Source organism: Nelusetta ayraudi, unplaced genomic scaffold, assembly GCF_046127955.1.
Source record: "Nelusetta ayraudi isolate G7.1 ecotype Tasmania unplaced genomic scaffold, CSIRO-AGI_Nayr_v1 ptg000084l, whole genome shotgun sequence".
NCBI classification, from domain to species: Eukaryota; Metazoa; Chordata; class Actinopteri; order Tetraodontiformes; family Monacanthidae; genus Nelusetta; species Nelusetta ayraudi.
In genome coordinates this window covers 581,456-596,942 of record NW_027466134.1, presented here as the reverse complement: position 1 = coordinate 596,942, position 15,487 = coordinate 581,456, and the positions used below count along the sequence as shown (strand labels likewise).

General features: G+C 43.6%; 1 protein-coding gene across 18 annotated transcripts in view; it reads right to left on the bottom strand.

Annotated features, from left to right (window-relative positions):
* The window catches only part of dock7 (dedicator of cytokinesis 7), a 43,352-nt gene that overhangs the window by 12,019 nt on the left and 15,846 nt on the right, over window positions 1-15,487 (bottom strand). For 4 of the 18 annotated variants that reach the window (XM_076045402.1, XM_076045394.1, XM_076045395.1 and 1 more), the window contains exons 15-34: window positions 12,157-12,274; window positions 11,848-11,918; window positions 10,692-10,830; window positions 10,481-10,582; window positions 10,095-10,181; window positions 9,306-9,537; window positions 8,712-8,876; window positions 8,473-8,493; window positions 8,129-8,298; window positions 7,180-7,272; window positions 4,879-4,968; window positions 3,846-3,941; window positions 3,589-3,729; window positions 3,284-3,397; window positions 2,890-3,057; window positions 2,601-2,740; window positions 1,808-1,983; window positions 976-1,154; window positions 694-876; window positions 216-375 (exon numbers count right to left, since the gene is read on the bottom strand). In XM_076045402.1, the coding sequence (XP_075901517.1) occupies window positions 216-375; window positions 694-876; window positions 976-1,154; window positions 1,808-1,983; window positions 2,601-2,740; window positions 2,890-3,057; window positions 3,284-3,397; window positions 3,589-3,729; window positions 3,846-3,941; window positions 4,879-4,968; window positions 7,180-7,272; window positions 8,129-8,298; window positions 8,473-8,493; window positions 8,712-8,876; window positions 9,306-9,537; window positions 10,095-10,181; window positions 10,481-10,582; window positions 10,692-10,830; window positions 11,848-11,918; window positions 12,157-12,274 (2,645 nt within the window). The remainder of the gene's footprint in view (window positions 1-215; window positions 376-693; window positions 877-975; window positions 1,155-1,807; window positions 1,984-2,600; window positions 2,741-2,889; window positions 3,058-3,283; window positions 3,398-3,588; window positions 3,730-3,845; window positions 3,942-4,878; window positions 4,969-7,179; window positions 7,273-8,128; window positions 8,299-8,472; window positions 8,494-8,711; window positions 8,877-9,305; window positions 9,538-10,094; window positions 10,182-10,480; window positions 10,583-10,691; window positions 10,831-11,847; window positions 11,919-12,156; window positions 12,275-15,487) is intronic. The other 14 variants (XM_076045403.1, XM_076045404.1, XM_076045412.1 and 11 more) reach the window with 11 other exon arrangements.

Below are 15,487 nucleotides of genomic sequence, written 5' to 3'. Positions count from 1 at the left end.
AAAGTGAAAGGAATGTCAATAATAAAAGATGACCATGTCTCTGAAGCACCTGGCTAAATCAGGGCCTAACTGGCACTGGTCTGCTTGAAGGTGACAGTCTCTCCTGCCTCTATGTTTTCTTCAGCGGACAGATGCCCAAGATAAATGCAAAGCTGTAGGAAGAGTTCCACTTAGCGTGTCGAGTTACGCGTCACCCAAAGCGCGTGGCCCCCCACCTAGCTGTCCTCGGCTGCGTCGCACCATCTCCTGCCGGGCCCCGATGCTGCCCAGTATGGCCTCTTCCAGCTTGGCCTTCATGTCTTTGGACTTCTTAAAGGTCAGGCTGTTCATTCGTTCAAACGCCTTCTTCCCCTGCATTGTGAACACAACATGGGCCTTGTATCCGTGACGCAGCGGGCGGGGCAGGCGGGTGAGCGGGCGGGCGGATAGAGAACAGAAGCAGGAAAAGTTATTGGCAAGCACGGCAATCGACAGGCAAAGCAGGTTAGTCGTACAGAAGCTGGATTTAAAGCCCAGAATGAGAAAGGTCGATATGGAAAAAAGCATAGCGGTAGCAGCTGGAAGAACGCAGGGATTTTTGCTGACATTTAGCACAGAGAAGCAAAGTGCACAAACTACATGGAAGTTAGAATACAGAGCTGATCGCGGCACGACAAGACTCGACAGACTAGTAAACGCAGCGGTGAGCCGCACCTTGTACTCGAAGCAGGAGACGCAAAGGTAGAGAAGGTCCAGCAGGCGGTTGAGCTGCGACACCGACAGGTCGTTGAACCACTTCTGGAGCACCAGCTCGTCGGCGTTCTTCAGCACCCACAGCAGACAGATGAGGAGGCTGCGGCTGGACTCGGCCAAGAAGCTGCCGTGCTGACGAGTCGTCTGGAGAGACGGTAGAGAGCAGGAATCAGCAATAATGAAGAAAAAATGAAATCACATGACACAGGAAACACCATCTTTAATGACAAGACGGGGAGCCACCTGCGAATTGAGCAGGAAGCTGCTCGGTCGAGACATCGGGGACGGCGTGGAGGTGCCTGCGATCGCCATGGCGACCGTCTGGTTGATGAGGCTGTTGCCCTCCCCTTCAGTTTCCTCTCCACCGCCGCCCACTACTGTCCCCTGGGGGCCACCTGGCCGACCCCACTGGTTGTGGGACTCTGTTGGCGCAAAAAAAGACGTGGATTTAAGAGGAAATCCAAATATGTAGATTACCAGTCGAAAGTTTGGACAAACCCTCTGAATTGAATGTATTTTCTTTCATTCTCATGACTACTGACATTGCAGTTTCTCACTGAAGGCATCAAAACTCTGTATGAACACACATGGACATGGACAACGAGTTTTTCTTTGCTGCATAATTACATATATCTTGCTCATATATTTGATGTCCTCAGTGTCTATATGCAGTGTAGAAAGTTGTAAAGATAAAAATAAATAAATAAATAAATAAATAAATAAATATATATATATATTCGTCAGATTAACTTGCGTCAGATTAACTTCTTCCGAACGTGGAGTCCAGATTTATTGTCTTCCGTACAATCAACAAATCTTAGATTTGTCTAGTATGAGTTGAAACTGTGATTATTAGCCGAGGATTTTGTGTATTAATAAAAAGACGGAAATGTTTTCTAAAATAGAGTTGATTGACTAAAAGAGAAAAATGAAAGCCGGATAAAGTGACATCAAAGCAGCCGGTGTATTATTTTTATCTTGTAAAAAAAGCCGCATGACTCATCTGCCTGCAGTATATATATATATAGACATTTCTCAAAGAACTAAGTGATAAAAATACTGAGGCGATCTTAACCTTTACCAGTGAAGTCATGGAGCTGCGGTAGTGCTTCCATGACGATGCCGATGAGGGGCAGGTACAGCATGGCCACTCTGGCCTTGACCTCGGGGTCAGCGTAGCGAGGGTCGGAGTCGTGGCTGGAGAGGAGGTTGTGAACGACGCTGACCACTTTTTTGTGGAGGCCAAACATCCTACAGTGACGGAGACAAAGCCGCACAGTAGTTCAGTCGGAGCGTTGGAGGAACAACGGGCAAAAAAAAAACCAGACGTGCACACAATGAGATGAAGCCGCACGGCGGTGACTCACGGCTCCGGCCTGCTTATCTCGCGGCGGCAGAGGTTTTAACGTGAAAACATCAATCCCGTTTGCCATGATGGTTTTAGTGGCTTGACGCAAATTCAGACATTGTTACTAATTAATTGGAACAAACAACCTCTATCAGTGGCACTCACTTGGACATTGACACGTTTATCTCTGAGCCAGCTGAAGCGACATTCACACTGTGCATTTTAATACTCAAATCCGAATTTTTGCGGACATTCTTTTTTTGTCCGTTTGGTGAACAGTCTGCTGGCCCCGCAGTGACCCGCATGTGCAGAAGTCGTGGCGACTGTCGTGACTGAAGCAGACACGGTGTTGCATATGTACCAGTGTTTACGTTGTTGTGCAATCAAAGCTGATAACGTCGTGTCGTGAAGCGATAGTAAGAAGATTTCACTGTCTTGCCACCTGTAGATCCAGACTGTCCTAAAAAAAACTAAAAAACATACTCTTAGTTAGGGTGGTATTAAAGCAAAATGTACCTACCCTTCATTTTCTGGATCTAGTATTACTGAGAGTTGTGACAAGACTAATCCAGCCAGGAAGTGTTGCTCCCTGAAGGGGACAGACAGCTCAAACATGTTGGCAATCTTCTGGTCCTGGACGTGTGTGGAAAACCCAGAGCTCTGAGAGGGAGAGAAAAAAAAGACACTAATGAATATGCTGAAAAAACAACAACAACAACAACACACAACTCTCTTTTCCGTTGTAAAAAACGCCTGCCAAGTCGATGAGAAATATTGTTGACTCTGCGAGTGTGAGTGGCTGTGCTGACCTGTGAGGTTGCCGAGGACACAGAGGGTGACGGCGAGGCAGGCGGCGTGAGCAGACTGCAAGGCAGGTTCAGCGTGACGTAGTGTTCGTGGCTGCTGATGATCCGTAAGAAGTCCAGTCTCAGGGACTCCAGAGTTGGGTTCTGCAGGGCGTAGATCTTGGTGGAAACCTTGGGGGAGAAAAGCGCGCACACTCGGAGATGTTTTGCTGTGTTCATACTGTAAGTGCTTCATTTGAGTCTCACAACCAGCATAATAATGGTGCGCTTCGCAATACTGGTAATACTACTACTTAAGGAGGAAAAACAAACTAATGATCCACCCTCTTTTTGCCCACAAGTCTTTAAAGAAAACAAAACTGAGACAAAAATATGTTTGAAAAGATAACAACCGTACCTGTTTCCAGTAAGCCTTGATCAAGGTAAAGACAAAGCCTCGGTCCATGACCGACAGCAGATCGTTGAGGAAGAAGGCAAGACTGGTGTTCAGCCTCTCCACCAACTCAAGGTCCTGATTAAAAGACAATGAAAGTGTTGCTGAGAAAAGCTTCCATAGATGTGTATAAACCTTGAAATGCTAATTAATTAGCTCGTTTAGGTTTACTGTTCATTCTGGATGACGGTACAGGTTAACTCAGTATACTTCTCAGAATGAGAATGTTCCACTCATGGTTCACAAACCAGGCCTCTGGCTTGACTGACCTTCTGGAAGCGAGACACGATGTCACCAGCAATGGTGCTGACCAGGGCCGTGATGTCATCCATAAAGCGTTCCGGGAAGCGGTTCTTCCTGGGCGACTCTAATCGCTCAGTGAAATACAGGTGGTGGATGATGCTCTTCACCTGCGATGGAGACGGGATAAAACGTGTCGTCGCGGGAACAATAAAGCCTAGCAATGGCTAAAATGATATCAAAAAGCTTCTTCTTTTTTTTGGGGGGGTTTGGAAAAGGCGCCTACCATGAGTTCAAAGAAAAACCAGGCCTGCTGCAGAGCACCTTCCCTCACACTTCCACTGCTCACCACCCACTGAAGGGCCAACTCTTCATGGAAGAGCTTGGGTAGATGGTGTAAGTAGAAGGGAAAGAGGTCAGAGAGGAAACAATAAACTCAGAAAATATTGTGAAATTTTCACTGTTATTATTAAATTAGCATTTCTTCACAATCCTTCTATTTTCTATAAAAAGCGATTAAGTTCATTACAGGTGCTTCACCCCCAACAGAGTAAATCAACCTGATTAAAGAAACTTTAAAGTCGAATAGAGAAAAAGTCAAACGCGGCCGGAGTGGAAGCTAGCAACCCAGAGAAAGACTTTTGACGCAGGGAGAAGAGTTTATAACTGATTTATGAATTCAATCAATAACCTCAATTGATTTGGAATTGTGCTGTTATGCAAAACCAAACATCTAACACAGTCTGGCAATTACACTGGCTCCAATGTCCAATGTCTGGTAAGTCATCCAGTGAGCATAAATGATCTAAGGCTGACTATGGTGACAACATAAAAAGGAATAAAGTTGCATCCTCAAAATGCTTCAAAATGAAAAAGTGCCAGCAGCTGGACACTTCACATGAAAACTAAGCAACCTTCATCTGTTGGTGTGTAAATATTAAAATACTGAACATTAGGGAGCCTTACAGCCTTATAGACTACACATTTTTCACAGATGACTGTAAACTAATGATTGCATACTGAAGGGAAAACAACGACGGGAGACTTCCCAGATGGTTTTAGCCAGACTGCGTTAATCAAAACACAACCAAACGATCTTGTGAGATTTAAAAACAAAACAAAAAGAAAATATATATATATATTTTTTTTTCTTTCACATTCAGAACAAGAGGCAGCTCAGGGGACATTCAGCATTCAACACGACCACCAAATACAACATGGACCAGTCCACGGGCAACACATTCACAGACAAGACAGGCGAGGAGGCGAGTAAAAGAGGTGGGCGGGGTTGGCTCCTCCCCCGGTGCAAGTGGCTCTACCTTTTTTGTGGGCAACCGTCCTGTTAAAGTTTGCAAGAAACTGGCGCTCTCAGTGTGCGAAGACATGCGATTGCCACAGCGCTCCATGGCCTATGGGTGGGATGAATGGAACGGTGACAACAAGGTTAGTGGGAGGAGCAACGGGAGTGTGGGGTTGCACCTTTCTTTTGCAGTCCTCAGCACACAGGGGCAAACGTGTCTGCTGAGGCTCACATATACTGTACATATACAAACACGCACATACGCATGTACACACACACACACACACACACACACACACACACAGATTCACACTTGACATTTTGATGATAACTCGCACACACTTGTCACAGATGAGGACGTGAAACAATAAGGACGCTGGATGGAAGCATATCCAGATGAATCATGAAAGTCTGACCTTAAACAGTTGCATGATAACAGTAATAGACGAGACGAATGCAAAATTGTGTTGGTTTATTTTTTTCCTGAAAGGTCCAGTATGTAGAATTTGGCTTGATTTATGATTTTTATATTCGTAAAAGCTTAAGGTACTGCTCATAAACACACTCATAAAAGTGTATACTTGCAGTTTAATACAAGTCATTGGGTTTTCCTACTTTAGGATTGGCTCTCATATACATATAAGAATAGACATAGAGCAAGTGTCTTGCTCCTAGTTGGCTTCCATCTTGCACCACCGTTTTTAAGGAAGCCTGCCTGACAGTGCCCTACGTATCAAACACGCTGTCAGGGGGGGCTTCCTGAAAGACTTTACACACTGGACCTTTAATGTTACAAGCAAAGTTGCTTGACGATGGCCTATTTTACATTTCTCTAGGAATAAGTAAAATACTTCAGAGGCTGGCATATAACTGAGACACTAAAACAATCACTCATGGCATGTGACAATGACAATGCTGGACAAATGATGAATTAAATGGCGTTATCTAGATTTGGTTTGTAAGGTTAAAAATAAGCATCAAATCTCTCGGATTTTTAGTAATGACTTAACTTAGGCATTGGTTTTTATGATTCGTGGAATAACTTAAAACGAGTGGAAGACGTGACAGACGTAAAGATGGAGAAGCACAAAGACGACGGAGGTGTTGACAGGCACACACTCGCACTTGAAGAAACACCATGCTCCAGTGACAGATGGATGCAATGCAGTTAGTGGCGAATCGTGCAGGGACACTAAGCCAAGAGTGGAGACTAAGAAGGTTGAGTTTAAATGAAATACGTGAAGGAGGAGGAACTACTCTGCTGATTCACCACTGCTCTTTTTTTTCTACAACTCAGATGGACAACAAAAGACTTCTAGAAATAAGTGACAGAGGTAAATGACAAACTGGAACTAGAATGATGGGACTTTGTTTTTTTTTTTTGGAAAGGAGTAGTTCACCCAAAATTGATATTGACCCAGCTGACCTTTTCTAATCCACGTAACCATTCTGGAGTTTCACAGACAGGATGAATTCTACCAAGTGAATACAGATACAGATAAATAAAAGAATGACACGTCCATTCACTGCTCACGTGGTGTCACTGGAAGACAAGGGAATACAAATCAACTTGAAAAGTTCATGGTTTGACACCGCGTATCTGCCAAAATATCGTGAATGACATCAATGAGTAATACAAAGATGTGATTCGGCTCCTTCTTACTGCCGTCTAGGTGGAATTCTTTCCATCTGTGAAACTCCAGGACTGTTACACGGGTTACCAAGTATCACTTACTAGAGCCAACACTGACAATGGAGGGTGAGAAATGAACGAAATGCCAATTTTGGGAGGACTACCCCTTTGCACTGGACTTACAGAGAAAAAAGGAGTTATGATGTCGGGAAGTAAGGATGACTCTAGCATGACGAGATACAGGTTCATGGAGGCGGCTGTGACTCCCATGTGTGGGAACAATGGGAGGAGTGTGACTTCAATTTTTACCAGAATACTGAAATATTGTGAAGCTTTGGTTTCTTTCATACCTCAGTGGTAGACAGGTCAGGCTCTATTGGGGTTGATTAATGCTGCAGAGACTGACAATATCATTCATAGTGTTTGCACAATGCTTTGCGGTGCTCAAAAGCACATTTATTAGTGAGAGATAAGTGTAACAAAATACACCAAGAACCTCAGAGAACGACCACGTTAGAAGAAAATGGCCAAACTTGCATGTGTTCTTCAGTCAAAGTGCACAAATGAACCAAAACTCCAAATATTCCAGCATCCCGTCGAGGTGAGAGGGGTGAATTGTTGTTGTCTTTTTTTTTTTTTTTTTTTTGGAGTGCAGCAAAGTGGAGGACGGGGTATTCAATAAACCACCTGCACAGTTTCTGGAGCGGACCCAGGGCTGGATCCCCAGGGGGCGCTCTTACAGCCCATGGTGTGCACCCACGAGTTGGAGCGGTCTAAGCCCTAGGCGTGCCAAGGTCAAAGGACGCAAGGCGGGTGGGAGGCAAAGGGAACAAGCGAGCAGCACGGGGGGGAAGGAGGAGGGAAGGAATATTGACACGTTAAAGAGTCTTTAGAGGTCAGGACTGCTGAAAGATACCAAGGGGTCAAAAACAAACAACAGAAAGGGCTGGGAGATTAGCTTGCCAGGAAATGAATAAACAAAATCATCACCACAGAGGATTAAAGTGCACAGGTCTTTCTCTCCCTTTCACTTTCTTTTCTTTACAAATAGCTCCCCCTTCCTCTGAGACAAGAACACAAGGTTTAGTTGGGTATTAGCAACGGAGGAAGCATTCATCAAACAAGGGGCTGCATTCAGACAGTGTTCTGGTACTTTGGGGTTCAATTTTAAAATTGGAAGAAAAAAAAAATGTTTCAAGGCAGGGAAAATCATACGTTACACAAGAAAAAATACAGAACATTGCAACAAAGAGAAAACAGCAGTTGGGGACTGACCGATCCAGCCAATTCTCTATGGCTAAACGGGAACCGAAACAATGCCATCATGAATCATGTGACTCGCACACGCACGCGCGCGCGCTGCACATCAGTTCGGGCAGCTTTTGCCGTCAGTTTGCTGTAACAGCAGTTTGAGAGATAAGATGTCCAGTCCTGCGTTTGTGCAAAGGCTATGCGGTTCACACGCTGATGAAATAGTCCTCAGGGTCACTGCCTAAGGCCTGTAGATTTAGGACCTTAGCGAGTCTTCAATATAGACCAACGTGTGTGTGCGGTGAAAATTTTTTACAGACCAAATTTTGCAAGTTTTAGATTCAGATTCAGCCACGTCAGGATCAGAATCTGCTCAATTTCTTACCTTGCTGCCAATAATGGAGCGGACCTCGTCGTCGGGTGACGTGGGCGTCCCGGAGATGTCAGGGTTGCTGTTGCTAAGGCTGCGGGAACGGTTGAGGTTGAGGCTGGCTGGGCGAACGGCTGAGCGAGCCATGGTGGCATAGTGAACAGAACCACCCAGCCCTCCTGGACCTGGGAGCAAAAAAAAAAAAAAAATCCATATACTTCTTGCGCGACCGCATCTTATCTCTTTCACCTACTTCCAACAGTTGACGACGATCTCAACAAACCGCACGTGAAAATAAAATCCAAAGGGGAAGAACAGTTACGCACAAATTAGGATGTACAGTAGTGGAAGATATCTACCTGTTAGAGATGAGTTGGGGTCTGTGTTGAGCAGGCAGGAGAAAAAATAGACGTGGGAGTGCGAAAAGCAAAAGCAAAAGATAAAAAAAAAAGAATTTGAAAAGGAAAAATGACGGCAGGCAGGAATGATAACAGCATCCAGTGAGGGTGAGTGAGGTTGAATGAGGTTAAATTAAAGGCAGAAAACACTTACAAACATCGAATGATGAAGAAAAAAATACCATATAACGACAAGATACCTGGAGAGGGCGAGTTGGGATCATTGCTGGGCAGCCGGAAAACGTAGTGGATGTAGGAGGACAGCAGGCCGTTGCGGCCGTGCATGTCCTGGTTGGTGTCCAGGTATTTGTGCAGCCGGTTGGCGATGGACGCCATGACCTCGAAGGATGCCTGGCCCAGATTCACTGAACACACAGAGACAAACGAGCCGCTGAAGAAATAAATAAATCCAATTCAACCGCAAGTGAAGGTTGGACAGCCGTGGGGACGAATATCCATTATGTAGGTACTTGAAATGATAAGGTTAGTTCCTCACTGTGTCACAATACATCAAGCGTCTCCTAATTAAAGATAAAAGTGGGGAAACAAAGTTTTTGGACACCCTTAATATTTTACTCAATTCCATGGATGGAACAATGCACGTGCAGCATGTGGGTCAATGTTGGTGGCCGCACGAAAATGATCAGCACTTGGAGGCTGAAGACTGGTTCTTAGCAAAGAACAGGAGATCACAAATGCATGAGGTGTCCAAAAACTTCCTTCCATCACTACATTTTCACGACACTGATTGCGATGAACCGATGAAGTGACGTGCGCAACGCATTAAAACATACCGATCTGACCAGCAATGACAGGGGGCCGCACAACCAGCAGCACCAGCTTGTCGAGCAGAGGGTGCAGGAACCGAACCACCGGCTCCAGCTGGGAGGAGTTGAGCGCCGCGATGCTGGACTTGAGCTCCGCCTCCAGGTTGTTTTCCATGATGCGCATGTCTCCTATCCTGACTGGAAACATGTGCTCGTCCAAAGCGTGTACCAAGGCAAAGAACTTGTCCAGGTACTGGTCCTGAACAGTGAAATGGGTTGGGAATGCAACAGAGGAGAGAAAAATAAAGATTGCATCGTATCCTTCATTACAGTCATGTCAAATGGGATGATCATAATCCTTTAAATCGTAAAGTGTCTTGGTTGGGAGAGTGACCAGACTACAAGTTCTATCCTGATCAGAACTCCAACATCACCAGTCAACGTATGTTTTCAGCAGGTAGTCATTGTGGATGCAGTTGAAATTTGTAATTCTTTAACATCTGAATTGTAAGAAAATCAAAAGAGAAAGAAGGCCTCCACTCCAGAACTGGCTAACAACAGGCAAACTTCCTTGACTACAAGAGCACAGCAGACTCCAGAAAGTGTAATCCGTGCCGGTAGCAGTGATTTATGAGTGCATTAGTTTCAGTTGGGCTTGTAAGGACCACAGTCGAGCCCTCCACACTCCAGCCAATGCAGAGATGGAGTGGGCCTCGGTTCACCACTGGGAAGGCCAGTTTCACCCGAAAATGAACTGCTTCCAGGGACAGAAAGGAGAAGAGGAAGGAAAAAAAAAAACATTCACTGGACTGTTACCTGCGTGTGGATGGTTGACACAGTCACCACTTCCACATTAAACACTCCTCGATGGTTGTCAACCCACTTCATACCCGGGAGAGGAACCTGGAGTACAACAATACGAAAAGTCCCAGTTCATTATTATTACAGTGGTGGAAATGGGTCATACATGGCCATTAAATGATAAGCTTTAACTAGAAAGCATGAGAAAGCTGAGTGTGTCATAATGTATGTGTTTTATCTCAGTCAATCCAACAGTAAAGATTTCAAATGTCCTTCATTTTATCAGACCAAGCAGAAAAAGAGCAGGACATGGTAACATGATTTGTGTATGTGCTGATTTTATCATGTTCTGCAAGCTGCAAGATTGATTGACAAAAAAAAAAGAAGAAAATCTGTCTTACATCAGGTGACAGAACAGAGTAGGACTGTGGTGGTTTCTCCAGGGAAACAGGCAAACAGAAGTGGCCGGTCCTAAGACGGCCGTTCTGCAGCATGGGGATCCACTGCGGAGGGACAACAACCAAAAACACAGAAACAATTACAATTCATTAAGCTCAGGCTGGAAAGGTTTGAGCAGTTTGACTACTAGAAATCTGACAGACTGTTGCATACCGTGTACCCGACTGGGGTCTCCAGAGGTGTGTTCTGCTTCTGCTGGCAGCTGACGTGGTAAAAGGTGAAGAGAATGTGGTGGTGGTCCGACAGGGAGGCCGGGAGCTTGATCTTGATCTCATCGTGGAAGTCTGGAGATCTGTTGAGACATGAAAGCGGTGAAAACTGTAGACGGGTGCACATTTTATTAAATGTCCCACTTTGCACAAAAACTAATGTGAACTTAATTAAAGCGAAACTCATTTAAAGGGCTGGTAATGCTCAGATCTTCATTTTGTTTCCTTTTCTTAAACTGGTGCATGAATCTTTCTGCTCTGACTTAAAGCTCAAAGGAGTAAATAAACCGAAACAGCATAAAATGTACTCTGCAGGAGACTTTCATCACGTGACCATAGAAAGAAAACTGAACAGTCCGTAGAGCTTGTAGGCTTGGCAACACATTCATCTACTGTGCTGAAGCTCCATCAGCTTCCCTGTTGTGAACTGGTGAAGCAATGAGTTTGATTTTTCTGCACGTTCAGGCACAAACTTCCAAACCTGAGTTGAATGGAGGCCACATACGATTATTTGAATTCTAAGATGATTTTGTTTCTATTGCAGTAATTAACTTTGCCATAATTTCGGAAGCTGCTGAACAGAAGGCACGGAATCAGGCGCGGAAATACAATTGTCACACAGCTGTCAACAGTGGCGCGATATTCCTGGGTTGATTAATTCCAGCCATGAAGCCGTGACCCCAGGGTGACAAAGGGGAACCGGCTCAAAGTTAAAAAAATAAAACCTAATGGCGGCGATAAAATTTTAGAGAGCGCTCATCTCTTGCAAAAGAAATAGAAAAAAACGTATGTCAAGGACAAGGGCTGACAGCTTCCAGAAGGTTGATCCAACCTTCCTGCTAATGAACCACATCAAACCTGGGGAGGGGTGGGGGAGGTGGCGCCAGAAGTGTGAGGGGAGCATAAAACCCAATTGAATCCACGAATGTTTGCTAAAATTGTGTCATGACAATTTAAGCTACAAGCCAACAGAGTCAATATTAAGATATTTCACTAATAAGGGAGTTTTCCCAACATTTTCTTTGACATCTAACTTGCATTGGCCCACATTGTTTCTGCAGCTTTTACACAAAAGTAGTAATCAGTCAATGAAGACTCACCTGTTATGGTAGACCACGGAGGTGTAGGCTTCTTTATAAAAATCTGCACAGCTGGATTTCCCAAATATCACCTACAGAAAAGAAAATACTTAAAATAAAAAGGTGAACATGTATTTAAACAGTGCATATTAAATGGTATCAACACAACTGTGGACTAATCCAGGGCTAGTATTAAAGCTTGACAGATCACTCTACTGCCAAAAATACATCTCGTTTTAAACATCTTCACACACATCAGACAACAAACTCGGCTCTGTGGCAGATAGCAGTTTAATGATCCGACGTTGAAATGATTCCGTCGTGACGTACCGGCATGGCGTTGTTTGGGTCCTCCCCGTTCATAAATTGCACTTTGACGGTGATGTTGCGCGCGGAGCCCTGCCGGTTCGCAAAGTTTAGACTCTGAGGGTTCACGTAGAGAAGATTCCTGTGAGTCAAAAGAAAACAAACAGAAAACATGACAAAGAATTATTGCATTATCTAGTGTTGCAGTCAGGACCGCACCAAACGAGCCCAAGGCATTGTCAAGACTGGAGAGTATCGAGATCGAGACAAGACCAAGACTTAATATATCGAAGAAAAATAACAACAAAAAAGAAAAATACAGGTTTTTTTAATTCAAGTTTGTTTGTAAATAGAACAGCAACATCTCTTTTCAGCGAGGTGTCTTTTAATCATTTTCTTTCCCATTTTGCCGCTTTGCCATCTATTTTGTACCATTTTCAAAAAAATAACAACTTTGCGTCATTAAATAAAACAAATAAATTAACTAGGAATAAGGGGGTGTGTCACTCTGGGTGTCACAAACAGAGTGTAAAACGGCAGCAGCTGGATTATTTTCTGCTATTATCGTGTCATTGCAGTGTTGGCTGAGTCTTGACCGGTTTTGATCAAAAATCCCGAGTCCATCCAGTCCGAGACCGAGACAAGACAGAGTAAAAATGCCTCCGAGTCCGAGACCCTTAAAAAGTGGTCTCGAGACCCGTCTTGAGACCAAGATCAATCTCGTGTACTACAACACTGGCGTTATCATATAAGACATACGTTGATGTGAATCTAACAAGTGTGAATCTACCATCGTGCATCTGAAGTCCAGCCACAACCTTTCCGAAACCTTTCGTCTGTTCTTTTCATTTCAGACCTCCCACTTGGCGGTTGATTTTTTTTTGGGATCCTCCAGGGGATGACAAGGATTTCCCAGGCCACCCAGGACCCCAAGACAATAAACAAGTTTTTCTTCCGGAGCAGCTCGACCCTCAAGCCAGAGACCTGCGGATTTACTTTTTGGATCCCAATGTTTACAACTTGGCGCTGTAATATCAGTTATTCACCCTTTAAAGCAGTGGCTATATTGTGACCGCACTGACACCATAGTAAATGAGTCGTAGTTGTGTGAGCAGAAATTTGCCAATATTTCTATATCAACTGCCTCATATCTAATGCCTCTTATATCTTTTAACAAAAATAATTATTTGGGTAAATAAAATAATTAATTGTGAGAAACTGTGTTTCCTGCTGTTTGACCACTGTTTTGAAAGCTTCTAAAGGTCCTATACAGTTAATATGATTCATGATAACTAAATCTATGTCTAAAGTAGTTTCATTCACTGTAGTTAGTCCAAATAAAGAATTCTGAAATCAAACTAAGGCACAGAGAGTTAAGTATAAAAACGCTTTCCAAAACTACTCTTGGCACCGTCCGCAAGAAAACCTTTCTGAGCGCAATGCTTTCCATTTACAGTGTGGAATTTAACCCTCAAGGTCAAGCCTCTTTGAAAGTGTTTGATCTGCTTTACCAGCAGAGTTACATCAGATTGAACAAACGGATTTTTTCAGGGCAAGGTCATTGCAGGACGTAAAAGCGCATCTAATTGGTAAATACAGGGGGCTTGGCCTGTCAATAACTATGGGAGGTGCAGCAGCGGTCTAGTAGTACAACAAGCTGCACTTAAAATAGTAAACGTGGTAACTTACGAGATCCAAGTATTGGTCCATAAGGGCAATTCATGATTGGAGCGTCAAGTGCAATGCAAAAACTGATATGGAAATCTGCAGTCAATAATAAATAAAATGTCCATTGTCATATTATGCTTCCTCCTGAAGTAAAAGTCATAGTAGATGTTTGTTGTTTCTGCTTAGAACAGAGATAATACACTAATAAAACTTTACCTAAACTAATAACAAGATGTTCAAAAAATGTTCTTGATTTTTTTTTTTTTAATGTTGACTGTTGTTGTAATGTGCTGTCAAGAACATTGGATATTTCACTTTAGGAAAGAGAGTGCAACCCGGTATGAGCACACAAACCGCAGTGACGTAGAGGTGCCTGTGGGGGTTTGCCCCGGGGGACGACAGCTGGAACCAAGACAAACGAAGCAGCGTGGGAATCTATAGTTAATCAGGACCACAGCCAACTCATTTCCTTCTTCAATCCTTCAACTGTCAGGACAGTTTTCAACTGAGGTTGAGTATTGTGGCGTTTGGTCAAAAGAGAAGTTAAAGAGAACTCGGGACCTGTATACTGTGACACGTTAGCTTAGTCATAGCACCTTGGTTGACTGTGTTATTTTAAATGTGTTCAATTAGTTGATTGGTTTGGGATTAGACCGATCAGTTCTACTAATAAGATTGAACCATAGTGGTGCTTCAAAATGTTTCGAAGAAGAAGTTTGACCCTGGGAAGACCATGATTGAAATGCAATGATTGAGATACACAGTAAAAACATTTACGCAATCCAAAACTTCAAGGCTGCAGCAGCACAGCAACACTTGTGTGATTTTCCAGTTATCAACATTTGTACAGATGTTTTAAATTATATCTATATTGTTAAAGAGCATTCATAAATTAAATTAAAGATTAACTTCTTCAGAGCAATCTTTATTCTTCAATTGTTTCATCTATGCAACATAACTACGCACGGCACCTTATATGGTACGTGTAGCATAACTCTTTTTCCCCCTAAATGTCGCTGTCTTTGAAGCACAGTAAATGACCACTCAGCCGAGCAGGTCAGACAAAAGATGGGGCGCTGCTGCTGGGAGGTTTCCAACCATGCCACAAAGAACCAAATCCCAGAGCAAATAGGAGAGCACGGCAGGCAAGCAACCAAACCACAAAAACAAATGCTGGCACAAATAAAGCGACATACACAGAGGTATGGGAGGTATGAGGAAAATTAGAATCATCATCGTTTCCCCTCACCTCACCGCTGTTTGTTCTGAAGTAGCCGTTAGCCGGCTTCCTTTACAGTACAGTTAACAGACAGCAGTGTAGCCAGCGCATACAGCACGATTTTGTAGTGAGCTGCCACAAAGTAAAAATGCCACAACATGAGTGTACGGGACACAGTGAAATTAAAGTTAACTATGCAACAAAAACAATTCGAAGAGTTGGATGCTGGACAGCCAGAAAGACAGACAAAATGTTTCCATTATAACAGAAAGTTGAAATGGAAAATTGGTTGTGTTTTGCACAACACAATTGCAAATCTGAGAGACCTGACCTGCACGGACCAATTAATATTCTTACAATTGAAAATGCGTACAGGATTTACACTCTACAAGTTCATTATAAAAGATCACATTCTGCATTGCCATTGCATTTCTGGGTGCATTAAATGTGTGATACATGTCATGGTAA